At 42.0% G+C, this 26361-nt stretch overlaps 1 protein-coding gene across 1 annotated transcript in view; it reads left to right on the forward strand.

Moving 5' to 3' along the window:
• Positions 1–237: 237 nt before the first annotated feature.
• Positions 238–26361, forward strand: part of pkd2l1 (polycystic kidney disease 2-like 1) — an 86127-nt gene continuing 60003 nt past the window's right edge. Inside the window, exons 1-3 of the mRNA XM_043712286.2 lie at positions 238–490; positions 3743–3856; positions 21010–21137. Of these exons, the coding sequence (XP_043568221.2) occupies positions 238–490; positions 3743–3856; positions 21010–21137 (495 nt within the window). The remainder of the gene's footprint in view (positions 491–3742; positions 3857–21009; positions 21138–26361) is intronic.

Raw genomic sequence — 26361 nt, forward strand, 5'->3', positions numbered from 1 at the left:
AATTTCTCTGGCACTGCTGGATGTCCCAGTCCTCAAGTTTGCCGCTGGGAGTTGTCAATCCTCCCCTGGTTCCGCCCCGTTTTCTAGCACCACCCAGGTAGCAGAGGTTGGTGTAAAAGAGGGAGGACTGTCCATAAAGCAGGGAGAGAGAGCCACAGCTCGGACTTGAAAGAGCCACCCAGTGTCAGTGAAAGCCAGGCAGGCCGGAGAGAGCTCACACACACGCGGCCTGGCAACATGAGCTCGGTCCGGGACAACAACCTGAAGCTGCCTATCCAGGAGGTCCACGAGATGGACAGTCTGCCGAATAGGAAAGCCTGGGACAATGCAGCGTACGAGGGCTCCCCGCCCAGCTCCCCTTTGAAAGTGCAGACCATCTACAATCCCAGCTCTTTGCCCAGCAATCCCTATGGATGTGAGGAACCCCCACTGTATCCCAAGAGTAAAGTTGCGCCGGGATGCTGCCTGACTATAGTGAAGGGAATTCGAGGTAAGGCAGAACATATTTCTTCCATTATAACCAGACATGGATGTTCTGACAGGTGCATTAGTAAGCCCATTGAGACCTGACTATTTTACATGTAAAAACCGAGGGCGGATGAACAGAAAAGGAAAACAAAGTGTTGTCACTTGTTCGTTTATTCTTGATGATGTTTACTTTCTAAATTAAAAATCACACAACACCAGGTTATAGTCCAACAGGTTTATTTGGAAGCACTAGCTTTCGGAGCGCTGCTCAGTGGTTGCTGTTCAGGTCCTTCTTCATCACCTTTGTACACCCCAGTCCCAACACCGGCACCTCCAACTCATCATTTTCTAAGTAGTTTAAGTCCGTGCTGAACATATTTGAATATTGTAATAGCCCAGTCTATAGTTTCCCTGTAACGTATTCAGCTATTTTTTAAATTCTAAAGTTTGGGTAAATGTTCACCCCAGGATCACATGCATGGCCAATAATTCCAGGAGCCAGGAAGTCTTGTCATTCCTTGGGAATAGGGTGAGGTTTGGATGAGGTTTTATTTGGACAAGTGGGATTGAGAAAGAGGATACATGTACTGCTCTTTTTTAATTTCAAAAAATACTTTATTTACAAAAATACCTTGATGTACATAGTCACAAATCCAGTTTGGTTCTGTAAAGTAGAATGTAAAGTAACAAGTTTTACTCTATCCAACACAACAGCATTTCTTACTTGTGCTGGATTTTATTTACATATATTTGATGCACCACGAGGGTCCAATAACTGAATGGACCCCCATTTAACTTCAACAGAAAGACCTCAGACAGTGGTCTGTCCCCACTGCACCTTGGCAGCAGCTGCCCCAGGCTTTAGTGCGTCTCTCAGCACATAGTCCTGGACCTCGGGATGTGCCAGTCTGCAACACTCAGTCGAGGTCAACTCCTTGTTCTGAAAGACCAACAAGTTTCAGGCAGATCAAAGGTTGTGTACTGCTGGTAAAAGGCAGGAAGGACAGCGACATTCCCCAGGGCAACACAGTTACAATTCATTCAGCACATTGTCCTTTTTCAGTCTGTGTGACAGCAGAATGTCAGAGTGACTTCTCTCTCTTCTCTCTCTTCTCTCTCTTCCCTCTCTTCCCTCTCTTCCCTCTCTTCCCTCTCTTCCCTCTCTTCCCTCTCTTCTCTCTCTTCTCTCTCTTCCCTCTCTTCTCTCTCTTCTCTCTCTTCTCTCTCTCTCTTCTCCCTCCTCTCTCTCCTCTCTCTCTTCTCTCTCTTCTCTCTCTTCCCTCTCTTCCCTCTCTTCCCTCTCTTCCCTCTCTTCTCTCTCTTCCCTCTCTTCCCTCTCTTCTCTCTCTTCTCTCTCTTCTCTCTCTTCCCTCTCTTCCCTCTCTTCCCTCTCTTCTCTCTCTTCTCTCTCTTCTCTCTCTTCTCTCTCTTCCCTCTCTTCCCTCTCTTCCCTCTCTTCCCTCTCTTCCCTCTCTTCCCTCTCTTCCCTCTCTTCCCTCTCTTCCCTCTCTTCCCTCTCTTCCCTCTCTTCCCTCTCTTCCCTCTCTTCTCTCTCTTCTCTCTCTCCTTCACTTCCTTTCCACATTGCTGGGGAGTGGACTTCAGTGAACTCCCCATATCTGAAAGCGAGCAGTTGGACCTAGCGGGTATGTTAGACACGACTGGGAAATGTTTTCACGTTTGGATAATCACAAGCTGCTGGACAGTGAATGTTGCATGGAGCTTCCTACTATCATACTGATTGAAAGCCTGTGGGAATTGTCATATGTGTGATTGCTCCCAAGATCTCATCTAAATCAAGGTCAATGATTGGGAAAATCCCTTTGGGAAGTGCAGTATTCCAAACCTGACAGCTCCAGGCATGTATATCACTCTTTGAGTGTGATCACAATGTCAAGTGTGAGCATTCCCCAACTATGTCAGTAAAACGCTAACACTAACCATCTCAGCCCAGAGTAATCACAACCCTCATTGAAGATATTTTACTGGGAGAAAGCTGAGCTGGTATTGTTGGTGACAGTGAGATCTCCAACACTCGTAACATTGCTCCGGACAGTACATTTATTCAGAACAGTAAAACTGCCAAAGGCAGCAAGAGACCAATAATAGTGTGATGGACAAAACAGTCAGATCACCAGAGACAGAATCTCATTACATTAGGGTTATCAGTGATAGTAGTTTATAGGGTCACCCATCAGTGTTAGGAATAGTAAATACCATAAGCTAGTTCACAAGAATCAAATGAGGAAGGGTCACTGGGCCTGAAATGTTAACTCTGATTTCTCTCCACACATGCTGCCAGACCTGCTGAGCTATTCCAGCAATTTCTGTTCTGTTTCTGATTTACGGCATCTGCAGTTCTTTCAGTTTTCACAAGAATAAAATACATTTTGAGCTTTACACTGATATGTTGGGACAAAAGGGATATTTTGCAATGTGTTAAATCTTTAAAGCATCTTTGAATTTATAAATATATGCTATGTATATGTTATTTGCATATAGATGTATAAAATTTGTAAATAATAGGTGCTTTCTCACACCAAGTATTTTGTATTCATGTTCCTGTGAGGATTATTAGTTTCTTTGAGTTGTACAGCAGAGAAACAGGCCCTTGCGCCCAACTCGTCCATGCTGACCATGTTTCCCCCACCTCCATCACATCCTTTGGCAGCTCATTCCATGTACAAAACACCCTCTGTGTGAAAATGTAGCCCCCCTAGGTCCCTTTTAAATCTTTCTATTCTCACCTATAACTCTAATTATGGACTCCCCTACCCTGGGGAAAAATCTTGGCTATTCACCTTATCTATGCCCCTCAGGATTTTATAAGGTATATAAGGTCACTGACCCTGAACAAAGTGAGGTAAAAGGATGCCTTTGATTACCATAGAAATGAGTAGAAAATATTCAGTGAAGAACAACTTGCTGTTTTAAGTCTCTCTGAAGGTTACGCTGTTTGTGTGTATGGAGCTATGGTTCACAAAAGACCAAAGGCATCTTTCTCAGTTAGAGAGAAACAATTGGTCATGTCTAGCTGGAGGGTAACCACTCCATCAGCATGTGGTAGGGTGAGGAGGTTGATCTTCATGAACTATCACAGCCAGGATTAGGAGAGAACTCGCATTGTTGACTTTTGTCTTCATGATACTGTGGTCATGTAGCCAACTGGGTTGACTAACTCCCCAGATTACTGTATAGGACTGAGCTATTTGTTGCTGTTGACTTTCTAAGTCCTGAAACAATGTTATGCCTTTGTCTCTTTCCTTTTCTGTAGGTTTGTGGGGCACCAAACTGACTGAGAACTTGTCCAGTAATCCAGAGCTACACATCAGGAGAACTTTGCGTGAACTGGTAGTTTACATAGTTTTCCTAGTGGACATATGTTTGTGTAAGTAACCCAACAACTTAACGTCTGCCATTAGGGTAATATGCAAACCTACTATAGCAGGGGACTTAGAAAATCTAAATGCAATTAGACAGAGTCAACATAGTTTTGTGAAAGGGTGATCACTTTTGTCTAATTCATGAGATTTCTTTGTGGAACTGACAAGTGTTGTGGATAAAGGGGAACCTGTATATGTGGTTAAATTCACACAACACCAGGTTATAGTCCAACAGGTTTATTTGGAAGCACTAGCTTTCGGAGCGCTGCTCCTTCAGGTGGTTATGCTGTATATTTGGTGTACTTGGATGTCTAAAACGTGCTACATCAAAGGTTTCTGTGCAAAATAAGCACAGTATTAGCAAATTAGCATAGGTATAGGATTGGTCAGCTAACTGGGAGCAGAGACCAGCTGATTTTCACGTTGGTAAGGTGTCACAGGACTCAATGACTATCCACAATCTATCTGGAACATGAATAGAGGGGCAAAAGCTACATTTGCTAAGTTTAGGTGACACCAAGACAGATTTGGAAAGTAAATTATGAGGAGGACATAAAGAATTTATAAAGACTTAGATGAAGTGAGTGGGCAAAAGAATTGGCAGATAGAATATCATGTGATTAACTGTGAACTTCACCATTTTGTAAAGAAGGATAGAAAAGCAGAATATTATGTAAGTTACATATAATAACTCCAGAACTAAGGGATATGGCTGTACTGGGAAATGAATCACATAGCATGCAGTCCAGTAAGTGATGAGGAAAACAAATGGAATGAAGCCATTTGTTGCAATGGTAATGGAATATAATAGGAGGGAAGCCTTGCTGCCAAGTTGAATAGAGCATTGGTGAGACTACATCTGTTGTGATTAGCCTTAATGTCTTTACTTGAGAAAAGATATTACTGCATTAGAAATAATTCAGGGAAAGTTCATTTGACTGATTCCTGTCTTGAAGAGGTTATCTTAAAAAGCTAGCACAGAGGTTCAGTGGTTAGCACCGCTGCCTCACAGCACCAGGGACCCAGGTTCGATTGGGTGGAGTTTGCATGTCCTCCCCATATCTGCCTGGGTTTCTGCCTACTGCTCCAGTTTCCTCCTACAGTACAAAGATGTGCAGGTTAGGTGGATTGGCTATGCTAAATTGCCCTGTAGTGTCCAAGTATGTGTGGGCTAGGTGGATGAGCCATTGTAAAAACAGCATTGTAGGGAAGTAGATCTGGGTGGGATGCTCTTTGGAGGGTCGGTGCAGACTAGATGAGCTGAATGACCTCTTTCTACATTGTAGGGATTCTAAGATTGGGTCTGTATCCATTGGAATTTAGAAGAATGAGAGATGTGCTTACTAAGACACATAAAATCCTGACAGGGCACATGCTGAGTGGATGTTTCCCCCAGTGGGTGAAACTAGAACGAGGGGACACAATTTCAGAATAATGAAACATCCATTTAAGAGGGAGTTGAGGAAACTTATTTCTGTTAGAGAGTTATTGATCTGTGGAATGCTTTTGTGTGTTGAAGCTAGATCACTGAAATTTTTCATGATTGAGTTGGACATATTCTTGCTGAAAATGTGTTGCTGGAAAAGCGCAGCAGGTCAGGCAGCATCCAAGGAGCAGGAGAATCGACATTTCGGGCATGAGCCCTTCTTCAGGAATGTCCTCACTCTCTCCCCTTGGACATATTCTTGACTGACAAGTGAGGGAAGGGTATTGGGAAAGGACAGGACAGTAGAGTTGAGGTTGCAGTCAGATCAGTCATGCATTTTATTCAATGATGGAACAGGCTGGTGGGGTTGAATGATCCTGCTGCTGCTCCATATTCACGTGTTCAGATGTTGAAAAGTAATTTGTTTTTAACCATTTTTCTTCACCGGTTCCTTTGCTAATTTTTCAAAAAGTAACAGGAGTATATTAGATTGCTAAGTGTTCTGAGAAAAAAATCTTCACTATTGCAGATGTAGCAATAATCAATTTCCATTGACTTTAAAATAGATCTTTCCAACTGCAACTAATGGACAATTCCCAGACAATAATTTTCAATGAATGTACCATTCTCAAGCCATTTGCAGAACAAAACTGGGACAGTTGTTAGCTTAAACATTTTGTGGTATTGAATTGAGATTTTACTTTGGTCATATTGGTATAGGTTCATGCAGAAAGCAACACTCAGACCATTAGTTTTTGTTGGCAATCTATGATATACATGAGAAAAGAGGAAATCTGCAAAGAACATATTGTAACATTCAAAATCAATCCTTAACAAACTAGTTTGGAGTATTTGCACTAAATACAATTCACTGGTTTGGATTTATTTTTAAAAAAAACTCAATTTCTAAATTGTTAGATCTGTGAGGTTTTTCAAAGTAAATTTTAAAATAATTTCAAAAAATCTTGAGACTGCTATGTTTGTTAATACCTGGGTATCATCAGTGCCTTTGTCAGTGAAGTCAATGATGTAAATACATTTCTTGTTTGTCATATTTTAATCTATGATCAACTCTGGGTTAGTGTTTGGCCTGGAACTGAATTATCTATCTCATATCCCTCATTATCACCACAAATTCCAGCCTCCACAGTGTTGTGCGTCTCTAAATTCTTCATGTCCCACTATCACTGAAATCTACCTCTTTATTTTCATTCATTACAACCCCTTCCCCAACATAATTTCAAGCTCACCTGACGTAAATATCAACACAGTGATAACCCCCACCATTCCTAACCAAACTTACCGAGCTTCCTACCCTCCTGTCAACCCTGTCCCAGGACTGTTTAGTCATTGGAAATCTGATCCGTGTCAGATCAATGTTAGAAATCTAATCAGTTTCAGTTCAGTGTTGGAAATCTGATCGGTATCAGATCAGTATTGGAAATCTGATCAATATCAAATCAATGTTGGAAATCTGAACAATTTCAGATCAGTGTTGGAAATATGATCAGTATCAGATCTCAAGGATCTTTGTTGGGAATTGAACTGAACAATATCAGGTTGGATTTACTCCCTGAAGTGTTTCTACTGTGGTTTGCAGTTAAAATGGGAAATTATAAAATGTTTTGTGATGATTTATTTTCAGTCGTTTAAAAAAATGTATATATTGAAATCATGTGCCACTCCTTGTGATATGTACCTATTTGAATAGTTTGACAGTATGTAAGTGTCAGAAGAACATCTTGTTTAGATTAAGTTGCATCTCATATATGTTTCATTTTGTCCCCTTTAAGATTTAAGAGAAACTTGTTTTTTGCTAAATTTGATACATCCAAATAAATCCAATAATATTCACCAGAGCGGGACAGCTAACCTGAGGGGAGGATAAGAAGTGAGATTGAGCGAAAAACAGCTGATTTAGTTGAGAATATAGAAAGCATGGTTAGTAAGTTTGTGGATGACACCAAAATTGATAGTATAGTGGACACTGAAGGAAGGTATTTAAGGTTACAAAGAGATCTTGATCAATGGACCAATGGGCTGAAGAGTGGCAAGTGAATACCTGGGTATCATCAGTGCCTTTTGTCAGTGAAGTCAATGGATAAATGTGAGGTATTGCATTTTGTTAAAACAAACCTGGGCAAGGCTTATACAATTAAAAGTGGGGCCTTGGGCAGTGATGTAGAACAAAGAGATTTAGGGGTTCCAATACTGTTAGTTCTTCTGCAATGCAATGGTTACATCTTGTGCAACCCTACATTATAGAAAAACCACACTTTAGAAACTTAAAGTGCCTTAGTGCTTTAAGTGTTGGTGATGAAGCTAACTTTTAAAACGTGTGTTGGCATTATAGCCAACACACTTTTTAAAAGTTAGCTTCATAAACAGTGTCCCCAATGAGTTAGTCGTATTATAACAAATTCATGCTAATGAAATACACATTGTAATAGAATGACCTGTGCATAATTCTTTGATGTTTGTATCACATATAGACGTTATGGTTAAGAAGGTGTTCAGCATGCTTGCCTTCATTGCGCAGACCTTTGAGTATCGAAATTGGGAAGTCATGTTGAGGTTGTACAAGACAATGGTGAGGCCTGTTCAGGAGTAGTGTGTCCGGTTTTGGTCTCCCTGTTATAGGAAGGATATTATTAAGCTGGAAGGATTCAGAAGAGATTTATCAGGATGTTGCCAGGAATGGAGGGTTTGAGTTATGAGGAGAGGCTGGATAGGTTTGGACTTTTTTCACTGGAGCGTCGGAGGTTGAGGGGTGACCTTATAGAGGTTTGTAATATCATGAGGAGTATAGATACGGTGAATGGCAGATGTCTTTTCACTAGGGTGGAGGATTTCAAGACCGGGGGCATATTTTTAAGGTGAGAGGAGAAAGATTAAAAAAAAAACATAAAAATCTTAAAAAGGACATGAGGGGCACCTTTTTTTATAGAAAGAGTGGTTCGTGTGTGGAATGAACTTCCAAAGGAAGTGGTGGATTTGGGTACGGTTACAATATTTTAAAAGATATTTAGATAAGTACATGAAAAATAAATGTTGAGTTCAGTTTGGGATTATGGTCGGCATGGACTGGTTGGGTCCGGTTCCATGCCATATGACTCTATAGCTATAGCTATAATGCCTCCAGTCTTGAAATCCTCCACCCTAGGGAAAAGAGTCTATGGCTCTGACTCTATAACACAAGTCATTTAAACACCTTGGATATGTTAAAACAGCACATATGTATTTTGGCCAAAATTAAAAAGGTTTGATTTTTCGGTGTGTTAGGTGAATAGATAGGTTTAAGATTCAGATATAAATCCATTGCTGCGTTATGTACAAAATGATTAGTGATGTTATGCTGTAGTTTCAGGGTATGAGTATCAGGATTTCACAATGTAGTTTCCCCCACTGAGTATGAATATGTGGGCAAGACTTTTATGTGTTCATGAGATGTGGGCATCACTGGCTGGGCCAGCATTTATTATCCATCTCTAATGCTGAGAGGACAGTGAAGAGCCAACAACATTGTTGTGGGTCTGGAGTCACATATAGACTAGACCTGGTAAGTATCTGGTAAATCTGGCAGATTCCTTTCCTCAAAGGATAGAATATGCTGAGCACACTCCCTCAAAATATGTCATAAAGACCAGCTACCTTATCCAAATAAACACCTTGCCTGACTATATTAGAATGTAATCTAATAGTATGGAGCTAGTTAACAGCAGAAATATGCTAAGAAATTTTAGAAAATGCTTGAAGTTAGTTATAAACATCAGCTTGACCCTTAATAAAAGCAAATTATCATTTCAAATCAATGAGCTAATATTTGTTGGTCACATCAATACTTGTGACATGTTAAAAGAAAAACTTGAACTTATAAAGAACCTTCCTTCACCTCAGGAGGCTACAGTGTGCTTTCAGTTTATCGTGGTGAAACTTAAGTATACACCACACCGAGAGTACAAGGGAGGCAGCGTGAGATTCCCAGATGCCCTTATAAGACATCTTTGAGCAAGAATACAGTCCTCAGAAAATACTGAAGCAGCTGCTGAGTGGGACTAGGATCATGAAAGAGGAGAAAAATGGATAATCATAGCCATCCAAGAGTTGGATCGGAGTCCTGAGATCAGGAGATAATTTCAGTGAGAACGATTGTTAGCCTATCTTGGTTCGTGGATTCAGAATGAAGCAGAATGCCACCCTCACTTCACCTCCATTGTTCTACCTGGACTTTGTTTTGATCACTATCTGTGTACTGAAGTACTTCCTAGTATCAGCTTGTAAATGATTCAGTCAGTTTCTGTGTGAACACACCATAAGGTTGAAATAGACCAGCCACCACCAATTGCTCCATAACCAGGTATAACTGGCCTAGAATAAACAAGTACACTTGTTCAGTGAAAACAAATTTCTTATTCTGCTGAAATTTAACACCAGTCCATTAACAAGCAAAATCTCTGGAGTAAAAGGTGTGATTTAAGTTTGTGGATGGATTTACAGGAAAATGTTAGCGAGCAGAAGCTTCTGGATATAATTATGTGGAGATTCATTTTCATTTGGAGAAGTGTGGGTGTGTATCTTTAGTGAAAAAGGCCTGGCGCTAACTCAAAAAAAAGGAAAATATTCCAGTTAGTATGGAGACAAAGGGATATGGATTAGGATGGGCTAAAATGAAGTGAAGGAACTGGAGTGAAAAGTATAATTTTAAAGAGTCATTGATTTAAGAAGTTAAAAAGAGACTTTAAAAAATCACATGCAACAAAAGGAGGGCAATTCTACAAAACGTAATTGAGATAAATATAGAAAACAGAAAGAAAGGATTAGAATGATGAAGAGGGGATTTGAAGAAAGAATGACAATTACGGGAAAGTATTAGCAGGGATATGAAACAAAGACCGCTTTCAGAATGGGAAATAATCAATAAGAAGAGGCATAGAGTCATTCAGCACGGAAACAGACCTTTGGTCCAACAAGTCCATGCCAAACATAATCCCAAACTAGAGAAGGTCTAACACTCGGGTAAGACGATTCTCGAAAAGTAAATAATACAAAAGTATAGATGTATCTTAAAAGTTGAAAAGGCAACAGCCCCTAAATGGTAAGAATCCTAAAGTAAATTTAGGGTGGGTACAGGAGGTGCTTTTGTATATCCCTGGATAGGAACTTCCCAAAGGAAGTAAAGGCCGCAGATATAATCTGACTGCTGAAGTGAATTGAGAAAAGCAGCTCGATAAGTGTACCAGCCAGGTTCCCCAATTTGTTACAGTTCCAGACAGGATACTTTAAACCTTAATCCTCCGGGTGGGGAGGTGTGCACTGGCTCATCACAGCTATTCCATCCCCACCCCCAACCCTTCCTTTTGCTTGGTATCAACAAGGTTAATTTTAAAAGGACCCTTTCTCAGACTCAGGAAATGTAACAGGAATTAATTCAATCAGGCTGTCTTCGATTCATAAAAGGAATGAGTTTATTCATTACTCAATGCAAGAAGAAATAGTGACATTAATACCCAAATTAAAAATAAGAGCTGAGTCTGAAAGGATGCTTTGCATTAATGTTGGTAATTGAATAGTCAATGTTGAAATTCTTGGCTTTGTAGGTTGATTGAAACTCTTTTGGTCCCACTTCCTTTGGCAGTGGCTGACCAGTGCAAGAGAGAATCTTCAACCCATGGTTTAACAAGCAGCGCTGGGGTGTTTAAATGGTAGTTCTCAGAGCTGTGACCCTCACAGCAAATTTGTCCACACAATAGCACACCAGGTCACTAACCCAAACAGGTCATTATTGCAGTTACCTTTGAAACACTTGTATTTTGTATAATCCTCAAAGGCCCAAACACAAAAATTCTACAAGAGGTGGTTTTCTGCTGAGAGGAGAGATTCCCTCTCTGTTTGAGGATTCCCTGACTCTCTTTGGTAGTGACAATCCATTTGTCCCATTCAGGATTTTGCCACAAAGTGACTGAATTTACATTTGCTGTCATTTTTTTGGGCTGGAGCAGACTTGATTTAAAAATTATCTTGGTGGTCAAAGTTAACACAGTCCGCAGTTTTTAGGGGTTCTGATCCATCGTTGTGGCTCTTCACCCATAGCGTGAATGAAATGAGATCCACTAGCATTGGTCAATATTATCTGTTCGGTTCCAACACAACATCCAAAGATGCGCAGGTTAGGTGAATTGGCCAGACTAAATTGTCCATAGTGTTCAGGGGTGTGTAGGTAAGGGGCATCACTCAGGGGTAAATATAGAGTAATAGGGTTGGGGAATGGGTCTAGGTGGGTTACTCTTTGGAGGACATGTTGGGCTAAATGGCCTGTTTCTACACTGTAGGGGTTCTAAGATTGTAAGAATTCCCAAGAATCTCATGATTTCACATGTTGTCGGAATGGGAATCAGTGCTACTGCAAGTAGATTGACAGCTCCTTGATGTATGTCCTACTTTAATGAACTTGTTCTTTTTGAGCTTGACCACTAGGTCAACTAACTGGATTTTCTAGAGGTTACTTTAAGTGTGTTTCCTGGGTACGATGTAAGTTTTGGACTCCAAATAACATGACCTGAGACTGGAATAACTCGTGTGGTGTTAGAAAGGTGACGATTCCCTTCACACAGGCACCAAGTGAACCTGCCGGTACTCCTTGGTTGCTTTACCTACTTTAACCATGTAACTTCCAGGTGAGACACCCGGGCTCCAGCTTGAACTTTTCAGTATTTCTGTATAGCCTTGTGGGAGCCATCTGATTTCTGCATAAGCACAACTGGGATGCTTCAGCAAGTGCAAGAGGCTGTAGCAGCTGAGGAGCATTGCTAAATGTGAATGAGACAGCAAATAACAACAGAGAACATAGACAGAGACCGCTCAGTCCCTGCCTGTGCCTTTCAATGGAACCACTGACCTTGAGACCATGAGGATCAGTGGTATCCTGGGGTCAACATTTACTCAGCTCTTCACTGAAACACTCTTATGAACTTTGTAGCTACTGTGGAGGTTCAGAGAGCAGGTAACCTTTGTTGAATGACTTACCTTCTTATCCCTCTGTCCAGTAACTGATACAAATAGCACTGCTCTCCTCAATGGGTAAAGACACTCCAACACCCAAGAAGCTCAGCAAATTTCAGGAAGGAAAGCCTGCTTGGTCCATGTAGTTTAATATCAGCACGTTCCACCATCGCTATATTGCAGATACTGTAATACATTGTCTGCAGGCTGCACTACAGATTCTCTTTACCCGTCACTGAGAAATCTTAAAGCACTTATTTTCAGACACCATCAGCCCAAGTTTCTTCAGTGTCACATATGACACCTTGCACTTCTGTAGTGCCTTTAATGTAGGAAAGTGCTTCATAGAGTCATAGAGTTGTACAGTACAGAAACAGACCCTTCAGTTCAACTTGTCCATGCCGACCAGATGCCTTAAATTAATCTAGTCTCCTTTGTCAGCACTTCATCCATATCGCTGTAAACCCTTCCTATTCATATATCCATCCAGATGTCTTTTAAAAGTTGTAATTGTACCAGCCTCCACCACTTCCTCTGATAGCTCATTCCATACACGTACCACCCTTTGCCCCTTATCTCCTTTTTAAATCTTTCCCCTCTCACCTAAAACCTATGCCCTCTAGCTTTGGTCTCTGCTACCCTGGGGAAAAAACCTTGGTTATTTACCCTATTTATACCTGTAATGATATTATAAACCTCTATAAGGTCACCCCCTCAGCCTCTGACACTCCAGGGAAAATAGCCCCATGCTAATCTGCCTCTCCGTGTAGCTCCAACCCTGGCAACATCTGTGTAAATCTTTTCAAGTTTGACAACATCTTTTCGATAGCATGGAGATCAGAATTGGACACAGTATTCCCAAACGTGGCCCAACCAATGTTCTGTACAGCTGCAACATAACCTCCCAACTCCTGTACTCAATGCACTCACTAATAAAGGCAAGCATACCAAGCACCTTCTTCACTATCCTCTCTACCTGCGACTCTACTTTCAAGGAACTATGAACCTGCATTAACTGGTGATGATAGGATGATGACTGAAAGCTCGCTGAAAGTTCTAGGTTAAAGGAAAAGAGAGAAGTATAAAATACAAGAGCAAGGAGGTAATGTTAGAGTTGTATAGAGCATTGGTCAGGCCACAACCGGAGTACTGAGTGCAGTACTGATCACCTCACTGCAGGAAGTATGTGATAGTACTGGAAGGGATACAGAAGAGATTTACTAGGATGTTAGAACATCGAACAGTACAGCATAATACAGGCCCTTCGGCCTTCAGTGTTGTGCTGGCCTTTTATCCTACTCTAAGATTTGACTAACCTACATACCCTTCATTGCACTATCTTCCATGTGCCTATCCAAGAGTCACTTAATTATCCCTAATCTGACTCTACTACCACAGCTGGCAGTGCATTCCACACACCCACCACTCTCTGAGTAAAGAACCTACCTCTGACATCTCCCCTAAACCTTCATCCAATCACCTTAAAATTACACCCCTTCGTGATAGACATTTCCACCATGGGGAAAACGTCTCTGGCTATCCACTTTGCACATCTCATCATCTTGTACACCTCCATCAAGCCACCTCTCAGGTTGAATACTTTCCATCTACTACCACCCTCTGTCTTCTATGGTCCAGCCAATTTTGTACCCAGATAGCCAAATTTCCCTGTATCCCATTTCACCTTACTTTCTAAATGAGCATACTGTTGGGAACCTTATCAAATGCCTTGCTAAAATCCATATACACCACATCCACTGCTCTACCTTTATCAATGTGTTTTGTCACACCCTCAAAGAATTCAGTAAGGCTTGTGAGACATGACCTGCCCCTCACAAAGCCATGCTGACTATCTCTAATCAAGCTGTGCTTTTCCAAATAATCATAAATGCTGTCTCTCAGAATTCTCTCCAATAATTTGCCCACCACAAATGTAAGACTGACTGATCTGTAATTTCCACGGTTATCCCTATTCCCTTTCTTGAACAAGGGAATAACATTTGCCACCCTCTAATCATCTGGAGGCATGACTCCAGTGACAGTGAGGATGCAAAGATCATCGCCAAAGACACAGCAATCTCTTTCCTCGCTTCCTGTAGTAACCTCAGGTATATCTCGTCTGGCTCAGGGAACTTATCTATCCTTACGTTTTACAAAATTTCCAGCACATCCTCCTTCTTAACATCAACCTGTTTTGAGCATATCAGCCTGTTTCATGCTGTCCTTAGAAATGTCAAGATCCCTCTCAGTGAATACTGAAGCAAAGTATTCATTAAGGACCTCCCATACCTCCTCTGACTCCAGGCACAAGTTCCCTCCACTATCGTTGATTGGCCCTACCCTCACTCTGGCCATTCTGTTCTTCCTTACAAAAGTGTAGAATGCCCTAGGGTTTTCTTTAAATCTACCTGCTAAAGCTTTCTCATGCCCCCCTCAAGCTCTTCAGTTCCTTCCTGGCTACCTTGTAACCCTCTAGAATCCTGTCTGATCCTTGCCTCCACAACCTTAAGTTAGCTTCCTTCTTCCTCTTGACTAGATGTTCCACATCTCTTGTCACCCAAGGTTCTTTCAACCTACCACCCCTTCCTTGCCTCAGTGGGACAAACCTGCCCAGCACAATCAGCAAGTGCTTCCTAAACAACCTCCATATTTCTGTTGTGCATCTACCTGAGAACACCTGTTCCCAATTTAGGTGCTTGAATTCCTGCCCAATAGCATTATAGTTCCCCCTTTCCCAATCAAACACTTTCTCATAGCGTCTGCTCCTATCCCTCTCCATAAGATTGGTAACGGTCAGGGAATTGTGATCATTATTACTGAACTGCACTCCCGCTGAGAGATCTGACACCTGGCTTGGTTTGTTGCCAAGCACCAAATTCAATATGGCCTCCCCTCTAGAAGAAAGTGAGTCCAAGGATGCCTACCTTGAATAGGTTCTCCTCCTCTCTCTATAAGCTGCCTGACCTCCTGTGCTTTTCTAGCACCACACTCTCTTGACTCTGATCTCCTGCATCTGCAGTCCTCACTCTTACCTTGTTGATTTAACCTTACTTAAAGCCTCTTCCAAGGATGCCTATCTTGGAGAAGTTCTCCTCTCTTTCTACAAGGACCTTGGTGAGTCCGTGTCTCACTGCACCCCCCCAGGTCATCTCCTCTGCCCTGAAGCTCTTCAACCACGTCCGGAAGCAGACTCGCTACCACAGCTGCATCTCCTTCCACAGGGCCTGCCTACGGAATGGTCTGATCCTGCGTGGATTCCAAACTACATTCAGACCAACATGATTTGGATTTGAACAGGACAACCAGACCAGATGTGCTTTTCCAGCACCACACTTTCGACTCCCCTCTAGTCGGCTTATCTACATATTAAGTCAGGAAGCCTTCCTGGACACACCTGACAAAAACTGCTGCATCCAATCGATTTGAACTAAAAATGTTCCAATCAATATTAGGAAAATTAAAGTCACCCATGACAAAAACTTTGTTACTTCTGCATCATTCCTAAATCTGCCTCCCAATCTGCTCCTCTGTGCCTCTGTTGCTATTAGGGTGATAATAGACAATAGACAATAGGTGCAGGAGTAGGCCATTCAGCCCTTCGAGCCTGCACCACCATTCAATATGATCATGGCTGATCATTCCTAATCAGTATCCTCTTCCTGCCTTATCTCCATAACCCTTGATTCCACTATCTTTGAGAGCTCTATCCAACTCTTTCTAAAATGAATCCAGAGACTGGGCCCCTCTGGGGCAGAGCATTCCACACAGCCACCACTCTCTGGGTGAAGAAGTTTCTCCTCATCTCTGTCCTAAATGGTCTACCCCGTATTTTTAAGCTGTGTCCTCTGGTTCGACACTCACCCATCAGCGGAAACATGTTTCCTGCTGCCAGAGTGTCCAATCTTTTCATAATCTTATATGTCTCAATCAGATCCCCTCTCAGTCTTCTAAACTCAAGGGTATACAAGCCCAGTCGCTTCAGTCTTTCAGTGTAAGGTAATCCCGCCATTCCAGGAATTGACCTCGTGAACCTACGTTGCACTCCCTCAATAGCCAGAATGTCTTTCCTCAAATTTGGAGACCAGAACTGCACACAGTACTCCAGGTGTGGTCTCACCAGGGCCCTGTAGAGCTGCAGAAGCACCTCTTTGCTTCGATACTCAATTCCTCTTGTTATGAAGGCCAGCATGCTAGAAAACTCCCAATAAATTGACTGTTCCTTTCCTGTTTCTGACTTCCACCCATATTGACTCTGTAGACAGACCCTCCTCAACAACCTCCCTTTCTGCAGCTGTAATACTATCCCTGATCAGCAATGCCACTCCCTCACTTCTTTTGCCTCCCTCCCTATCCCTTTTGAAACATCTGGGATGGAGACATTGAGCTATAACAAGAGATCAGATTGGTTTGGAGGGGGGGGAGATGATTGAGGTTACTGGGACTGCAGTCAGCCCCTGAACAGCGGAGAAGGCTGGATATCTCGATAAGTGGGATGGCTTTGTTGGGCAAGTCTGCTGTGGAAGGGAGGTGGTCAGGTGGCCAGGATTTCAGATAGATAGGGGCAGCTCTTTCAATGGGGGTGAGTGGGAACTTCATTGGGCTTTGTGCTTGTATCAGATGTGCGGCAGGAAAAGTGCATGTGGATTTTGCAAGCAACAACATAGTTTGGGATTTTGGAAAGGGAATGGGGTTTGAGTTGGAGTCAGAGAGCAGGAGGAACGCTGACTGGTTTCTGAAGTCAGGGTAAGGTCAGTTTTAGGGAGGAGGCAGCACATGAGCTGAGAAAACTGTGAAATTCAGCCAGCAAGCATTGAGGAGGAAGAAGTATATTTTTGCAGGAATAAAGTGTGAAGTAGATCTCATCAGGAAGGTGAGCTTGGAGTGGGCATAAGGGAAAATTGGAGAAAAACTCAATAAAGGCAGGGGTTCAACTGTAGGCAAGGTCGGGGAGGTGCAGGGAATCTTGGCTTCATCGGAGTAAACTGGGCATGGGTGGCATGTTACAGCGAAGGCTGCTGAAAGAATGATCTCATAATGTCCAAGATCCAAGAGAATTCCATCCATTCCTTGCAAGAGAGAGGGAATTAAGGAGACAGGCCAAGGTATTGAGTAGAAACCCGGTCTTAGCTTTGTGAAGCGAGTGCATAATTCAGAAAATTACTCTTGTTTATCCGATGGAGTTTACTTGTGTCTGTGGGTGAGACCTGACAGTAGGTTGCACTCTTAAGAAAGAGGAGAAAATAAACAAAGGAATTTCACCCTAAAAGCAATGATCACCTGAGCCTTATGGGCAGTTTGCAGTGTATAACTTCAGGAAAGTTGAATGTCCTGCTGGTTATTCTGCTGTTGTCAATGAGACACATTGCTTTATTGTTTGTCGTGTGTACAAGCGGAAGCTGAACAAACACCATCTGTTCATTGCTTTTAAATTTTTCTATATGCTAAACATGATCCATTCATTATAATTAATCATGGCTTCAGATTACAATTTTGACTTTATACACAGCAGGGTGATGATTTTCTATATTACCCAAGCATCAAAACAGCAGAACTGTGTGTGTGCTTTTTTTTCAAACAATAATGTCTATTGTAATCTACTATTGAATTAATGTCTATCTGCAAGGAGGTGATATGTGTACACACTTTGTGTTCATGTTTTGAAACATCCTTTACTTATGGGCAAAATTAATGGTGATGGTGATGCATTATATTTGATAGTAAAACACACTAAATAGCACTTTTGTATCATGTCTCCACAAAACCATTAATTTGCTATCTCTGACAGACATGTGTAATAATTTAACATTTACTGCTAAACCTTTGTATTCTAATAAAAGGGAATTAACCTATGATTCATGCATCTAATGCAGTAACAAATATTTGGGGATTGTGTACTTGGTGTTACTGAAGCAATTTAGAAGGTCCGAAGTAAAACAAATGAGATGACTATCTGACACGTCAGAACAGAAGGTGTCTGATAAAGAAACCTTCCTGACTGAAGCAGGTAGCAGTATTTTTAAGGCTGACATTTCCAACCAGATGAATGAAGAAATGCAGTCTGACGTTGGGTGATATCTCTGTCTTTACGATTTAATTGATGACTGTAAGACTGCCTTAAGTTTTAATTTTATTTTGTTTGTTGCTTTCAGATTCTTTATCCCACCCTGAAGGGTTCCCTGTTAAACCCATGCTTCTCTCAACCCTGGCTTCAAACATTCATCAGCAATGAATGGGATCATCAGTCTCATTTTCAGGGATTTAAAAAAAAATCCTAACACTGTCCTTAAAATCATAAATGGGAAGCAAGTCACCAGGACAAAGTACTGAATGAATTAACTCTTTTTTTTTATTTTGGGACTATCACCTTTCATGGGCGGCACGGTGGCACAGTGGTTAGCACTACTGCCTCACAGTGCCAGAGGGGGAGTTTGTACATTCTCCCCGCATCTGCGTGGGTTTCCTCCGGGTGCTCCGGTTTCCTCCCACAGCCAAAAATGTGCCATTCCAAATTGCCCATAGTGTTAGGTGAAGGGGTAAATGTAGGGCAATGGGTCTGGGTGGGTTGCTCTTCAGAGGGTTGGTGTGGACTTGTTGGGCCGAAGGGCCTGTTTCCACACTAAGTTATCTATCTAATCTAATCTTCAAACTGACAGAAAACAGGGTTTCATTCACTCAAAGAACACCCACATTGTCCATCCAAAACTACAGAATTACATTGGATACTGCCTGCCCAATATCTCTCTACACCCTTCAAAGGTGTAATAAGAATTTACCCTCATTTAAAGCATTCATTTCATCATTATACAATGAAGTGTAAAACGTGTATGTGTTGATGTAAATGCAATCTAAATTTTAAGGTTCACATCCTGCAGTTCCATTTTAATAAACTTTTCTGCCTTCAATTTTCACACCCATTAGTTGTGTTATATTGCTATTTTTCCAATTTTCTTGACACGAGTCCTTCTTCACAAAGAGTTTTCACAGCTTTTCACAATTCTCTGCACAATTATAATAGTGTCTATTTGCTTGATATTGCATTTTAAGCCTCTTTCAGCTTGGTAGACCACGGGTTTCCTTTTAAATACATAATTTTTCATTGTTCCATAGAGGGACTTAATTCACATTTGGCGTATGGTATCAGCCAAACCAAAAACAAAATACTGTATAAGCCAGAGGTCTGAAATAAAAATAGAAAATGCTGGAGAAACTCAGCAAGTCTGGTAATATCTATGAAGACTTATGAGAAACTAAGTTAACGTTTTGAGTCCAGTATAACTCTTCTTCAGAATTCATATTGGAGTTCAAAATTTCTCCTCATCTCAATGCTAAATGGCCACGTATCCTTATGCTCATTTGTGACTCCCAGTTTTTTTCGCCCCAGTCATTGGGGAACATCCTTTCCTTTTGGACTATAACCTGGTGTTGTGTGCTTTTTAACTTTGTCCACCCCAGTCCAACAGCAGCACCTCCGTATCATGACTAAAGTGAGTGGTAGAGCAAAGTGAGCAGATGCCACTGTAAGTCTACAAAGGAATATAGGCAGGTTGGGTGAGTGAGCACATGTCTGGAAGATGGAGTACAATGTTGGTAAATGTGAGGTCATCCACTTTGGTAGGAATAACAACAAAATGGACTATTCGTTAAATGGCGAAACATTGCAGCATGCTGCTGTGCAGAAGGACCTGGCTGTCCTTGTGCATGAATCACAAAAAGCTGATTTGCAGACACAGGTAATTAAGAAGGCTAACGGAATATTGTCCTTCATTGCTAGAGAGATGGAGTTTAAAAATAGTGAGGTCATGCTGCAGCCATTTAGGGTGCTGGTGAGGCCACCCCTGGAGTACTGTGTACAGTTTTGGTCTCCTTACTTGAGAAAGGATGCAAAGGAGGTTCACTAGATTAGATTAGATTACATTACAGTGTGGAAACAGGCCCTTCGGCCCAACAAGTCCACACCGACCCGCCGAAGCGCAACCCACCCATACCCCTACATTTGCCCCTTACCTAACACTACGGGCAATTTAGCATGGCCAATTCACCTGACCTGCACATCTTTGTGACAGTGGGAGGAAACCGGAGCACCCGGAGGAAACCCACGCAAACACGGGGAGAACGTGCAAACTCCACACAGTCAGTCGCCTGAGGCGGGAATTGAACCCGGGTCTCAGGCGCTGTGAGGCAGCAGTGCTAACCATTGTGCCACCGTGCCGCCCACTAATTCCAGAGTTGAGAAGGTTGGCTTACAAGGAGAGATTGAGTGGACTAGGACTGTAACCATTGGAATTTAGAAGAATGAAAGGCGATCTTATAGAAACATATAAAATTATGAAGGGAATAGACAAGGGAGGTGGTTTTCACTGGTTGGTGAAACTAGAACTAGGGGGCATATCCTCAAAATAAGCAGATTTAGGACTGAGTTGAGGAGGAACTTCTTCACCCAAAGGGTTGTGAATCTGTGGAATTCCTTGCTCAGGGAAGCAGTTGAAGCTACAAAGTTAGATGTTTTCAAGGTAACGATAGATAGACATTTGAACAGTAAGGGAATTAAGGATTATGGTGAGCGAGTGGGTGAGTGGAGCTGACTCCACAAAATGATCAGCCATGATCTTATGGAATAGTGGAGCAGGTTATTTCTTATCTTATCATCTTTACTATCTGAAATATAGAGTTTTTACAGTTCTATTACGATTGATCACATGTGATACTGGTAACCTATGACCTTTCCTTTTCCAGTGACCTATGGAATGACCAGTTCAAATGCCTACTACTACACTAAGGTCATGTCAAACCTCTTCCTGTCGACTGCAGTAGATTCAGGGGTTACCTTTCAAACCATACACAGCATGGCTGACTTCTGGAGCGTGAGTACAATTCAATGAATTTCTAAAATGCCTCATGTATTGTGTCATCTTTATTAATCACAGCGAGTGCAGCATAGTATTCATAATAGACATTTGATGAGTTTGCAAAAGTTTGAGGAGCCCCAGGTTTTCATGATAATGTACTGAGAAATGAATGTCTGAATGAGCAGTTGAACTTAATATTGTAACAAAGTGTAAATAACTGACTAAGTTCTTTGTAATGAACCAATGAGATCTGTATATCCCCTGAATGTACTTAACAAACCTGAGGAGCTACTAATTGTTGGTTTCCTTATAAAATTGAGATGCTGCAAATACTTTATAATATTCAATAAAGATGTATTTCAACAGTTGCCATCACCTTCAGAGTTTCTGTTGCAGCAGTTAGACAATGGTCAGTTGCTACAATAGGAACAGAGTCATTGTAATAAAATGCTACATCAGGTTAGCTTCACAGATTTCAGGACGGAGTTGACCAGAGTCACATCTGAGGCTGGAGGGGTGAGGGTTTTCTCACACTTCTTCCACCACTTCACAGCTTACCACATAATTTTGACATACTTATAAACACATATACTCTGTCTCACATACTCACACATGTACACACGCACACACACACACTCTCTCACTTACTACCCACACACACCCTCTCACACATGCACACAGACATACTCCCACTCTCACTCACCTACACACACACATTCACACGCTCTCTCACACACACATGTACTTCCAGTCTGACACAACCACACTCTCACAAGCATGCACTATCACTCTCACAACTACATATGCACACACAGAAAGACACATGTATACACACACAAACCACACATACACTTCCATCCACACACACTCTCTCTCACACACCCGCATACTCCCTCTCAAATGTGTACACAGACACAGTCCCATTCTCACACACCCACACAAACACATACACACTCATGCACAAACACAGACACTGTCACAAACTTCCTCTCACACACACACACTCACACATAAACACATGCATGCACTGACTCATACACACACTCCCACTCTCATGCACCCATACAGAGATACACAGAAACTCACTCTCACACACTAGTACACATACTCTCTCTTTTACACATACACTCATGCACACTCTCACACACATTTCCACTCACACACATACAAATACACACACTCTGTCTCACACAGACCTGCACACTCTCTCCCAGACAGACATTCCTACTCTCATAAATCCACATACATTCTCACACACAGTTTCTCACACACAGTCTCTCTCACATACATACTCTTCTACTGTCACACAAAGACACTCTCAGACACACAGTCTCACACAGCCATACACTCTGGCCCACATGCATACACAGACACACTCCCACACACATGCACACACTCTCACACACACAAATTCTCACAGTCATTGTCTCTCACACACATGCACACACACTTTCTCACTCTCATACATCCCCAGACATTCTCACGTGCATACACTCTCTCACACACATTCACTCTTCTGTAAATACATGCACGCACACCCACTCTCAAACAGATGCACCAATATTCTCACACACACATACTGTCACTCTCATACACACACACACATGCTCAGCCTCACATGTGTGCTTGCACACTCACACTCTCACTCTCACACACATGTATGCTCAGTCTCACATACCACATATATACACACACACAAACATCACAGACCCACACAAACACACTCTCACATGCACGTATGCACACTCTCACTCTTACACACACACACATGCTTAGTCTCTCTCTCTCTCACACACACACACACACTTCAAGAAATGATGGAAAAAATGGAATTCTCTGCAGAAAATGACTGTATGAAAACAAAATTGCTTTGGCCAATAGGTTGTTTTGGAATGCAAAAGGATAAAGAATAGAACTTTACGGAACCCGTTCCTGCGATGTTCTAGCTGGTGTTGTGACTAATCATGCGCAGTTGTCCCTGAGTCTTTCAGACATGCTCAGGAAATGTAATCTTGCAGTGTTTCTTCAATCAGTTTTAAAGGAACAAGTTGGTTTCATTCTGAATTCAACGAGGGTCGGTGTGGACTGGTTGGGCCGAAGGGCCTGTTTCCACACTGTAGGGAATCTAATCTAAAAAGAATGTTTTCTTTTCAGAAATGAGAGTGATCAGCTGAGCAGCTTGTCCTTAGCAGGTTTTTCTTCAATTAAATCACTCCAAGACAGTTACTGTTCAAACAAAAAAGTACCCAGCAAAGGATGGAGCCTAGACCAGAGCAGACAGTTATTACCAGCCATGTGATTTACAGGAAGCTCTCTTATAAACCAAAACTCTAGTGTCCACTGTGAACTCTTAATGACCTCTTTTAAATATACCTTTTTGTGAATTGAAAATAAATCAATTTTCCAGTGTTATGGACTAGGCTAAACACCTCCAAAATTCATTAAGAAGATAGGCTGGACCCAACTTTTTTTTTATTTTTAAAGGCAAGTGCAAAATGTTGTGTTCCAGATGCAAGTCGATTGGTCAGACCACCACACTTAAAGCAAAACTCAATTTATTCTTACACTATAGGTAAAATACAGACTAAATAAGAATAGAAAAATTAGCTTAACTGTAACTCTATTGAAATACTTAACAGAATGATATATCCTAACTACCGCTGATTAGCTGTTCCAAGATAGTAACATCCCATGAAGATACCCTCAGCAGAGGGAAATTCAGGAAAATAGATTTTCTCACATGCAACATTTCTCCAGTCCAGGAGGAAAGGACATTGTAATGGAAAATTAACAAATTTAACATTTACTGTGAAATCTGAAAGAGAATGCCTTTCTAAATTTAACGCTGTGCTGAGCTTTACAAACAATACTTTGCTGAGTGCTGCAGCTAGGAGACAGCTTGGCTTTGCTTGAATTTTGTAAACATTCAACTTGAGCTTGCGACAGTCAAATTCAGCGAAAGCATAAGAACAGTTATGTCCATGACCAGGGGATGAGAAAATAACAACTTAAGTTTTGCCAGTCTTTTGCCCTTGAGAGCGTGATAAGAATGGTATGAGAAGAGTATCTGAATTATGCTCAAGTGCCCCTTACAAGAGGCATCAGGCCGAATGTATTGGGTCGATTCTGCAGAATCTGAATAAAGCTCTTTTCTTTGCTCTTGCTAACAGTTGAGTTGAGTCAATTTAATTTCCATGACAGACATCAAGAGAAAATTCTGAGAAAGAGAGAGAGAGAACTCAAGTATTTTGCTGTAGCAGGGAGAGATGTATAGCAGCTTCCAAACTCCAACAGCTACTGAAAATTAAAATAAAATCCTGGTTCTGTGTGAACTTGACTCCACCCATTCAGGGTGCTTCTATTGTTCCTACTTTAAATAAAAACACACGAGGCCTTATTTTGTTGACTTGGAACAAACCACTTGGCACCTCTATCTCTGCATCTTTTCATACAAAAAATGGACAAAGTACATATATTAAAGCAATGGTATGGTCATACCACAATCTTATGAAAGATTAAACTATTCCAGCAATGTTGCTTCCACAGCATCTTTGTAACATGAGCATTTCCGTGTTAAGGTGTTAGACTCCAGGTTCTGAGAAAATTCCTGCAGCAAATTGGTCCTGTATTTATAAATGTGCTCTAACACATTGATGACAAGTTTTCTGGCTGATTTGTCAAACTCTTCACAATCCACATCTATCAGAGTTCTGCTCTGTGCCTCTAAATTCAAGCCTCAGATTAGTCCTCTTGCACCCTGAAAAACTGACAGCTTTGCTTAGTATCCTGGCAGCTGCCCATTTTCCTGCCCAGGATCTCGCCTCTTTTTAATGTCCTTTATAATCTAACCCCCTCACCCTGACCCACAGGCTAAGTCTAAACTGCTGGTGCCTCTGTCAAATCAGCTGATGATGCTCTACCGTTGGACATAGCAACAGCCTGCTACCAGCTGCAACTTGCAAAGAGGAGAGGTTGTAGATGAGGGATGAATAGGGATGACAATTCCAGCCTTGGGCGACTGTGTGGAGTTTGCACATTCTCTCTGTGTGGGTTTCCTCTGGGTGCTTCGGTTTCCTCCCACAGTCCAGCAATGTGCAGGTTAGGTGGGTTAGCATGGAAAATGGGGGGTTACGGGGATAGGGTCTGGGTCTGATTGGGATGTCCTTCGGAGGGTTGGAGCAGACTTGATGAGCTGAATGGCCTCTCTCCACACTGTAGGGATTCTGTGATTCTGATTTCATGAATATCTCTGAGGAAAGTGACATCTTTGGTAAGTGCAGCTGTGTGGTGGGCAACAGCCATTACATTAATAACCAAAACGATCTCCTCCCTGAGTTTAGGTCATACAGACACATCGGCTTCATTCTGATTAACTCCTCTTCGTATTAGTCTGTTGGCTGTATGTGTTGCTGCCTAGGTCAGCATTTATTCTCTATCCTTTGAGAAGGTGTTGGTGAGCTGCCTTCTTGAACTGCTGCATCCTGTGTGCTGTGGGTTGACCCCAAAATGCCCCCTGACAGGGAATTCTGATGGAACGGCAATATATTTCCAAGTCAGGGTGGTTGGCTAGGAGGGGAACCTGCAGGGGAACCCCCATGTACCTGCTGCCCTTGTCCTCCTAGATAGAAGTGCATTGGGAAGATGATGACTAAGGAGCCTTGGTGATTTTCTGCAGTTCACTTTGTAAATAGTACACACTGCTGCCACTGTGAGTGAGTTTTGAAGAAAAGGTGGTGGATGTGGTGCCAATCAAGCGGGCTGCTTTGTGCTGAATGGTGTCAAGTTTCTTGAGAGGTATTGGAGCTACACCCATCCAGGCAGGTGGGGAGTATTGTATTCCATCACACTTGTGCTTTGACCATAAGAACTAGCAGCAGGAATAGGCAATTCAGCCTCCCGAGGCTGCTCTGCCATTGGATACGATCGTGGCTGACTGATCTCATTGCAGTCTCAACTCCACTTTCCTCCCCACTCTCCGTAACTCTTCCACTCGTTACTAATTAAAAATCTGTCCATCTCTTCCTTAAATTTATTCAGTCTCCTAGCACATTCTGGGGCAGTGAATTCCACAGATTCACAGCCCTTTGAGAGAAGTGATTCCTTCTCAGCTCTGTTTGAAAGCTGCCACCCCCTCAGCGTAAAACTATGACCTCTCCTTCTAGATGGTGGGCAGGCTGTGGACAGTCAGGTGGGGAGTTATTCACTGCAGGATTTCCAACCTTTGACCTGCCCTTGTAGC

Source organism: Chiloscyllium plagiosum, unplaced genomic scaffold (genome assembly GCF_037043375.1).
Source record: "Chiloscyllium plagiosum isolate Xiang-an unplaced genomic scaffold, Cpla_swu_hap1 HiC_scaffold_22, whole genome shotgun sequence".
Taxonomy (NCBI): Eukaryota; Metazoa; Chordata; class Chondrichthyes; order Orectolobiformes; family Hemiscylliidae; genus Chiloscyllium; species Chiloscyllium plagiosum.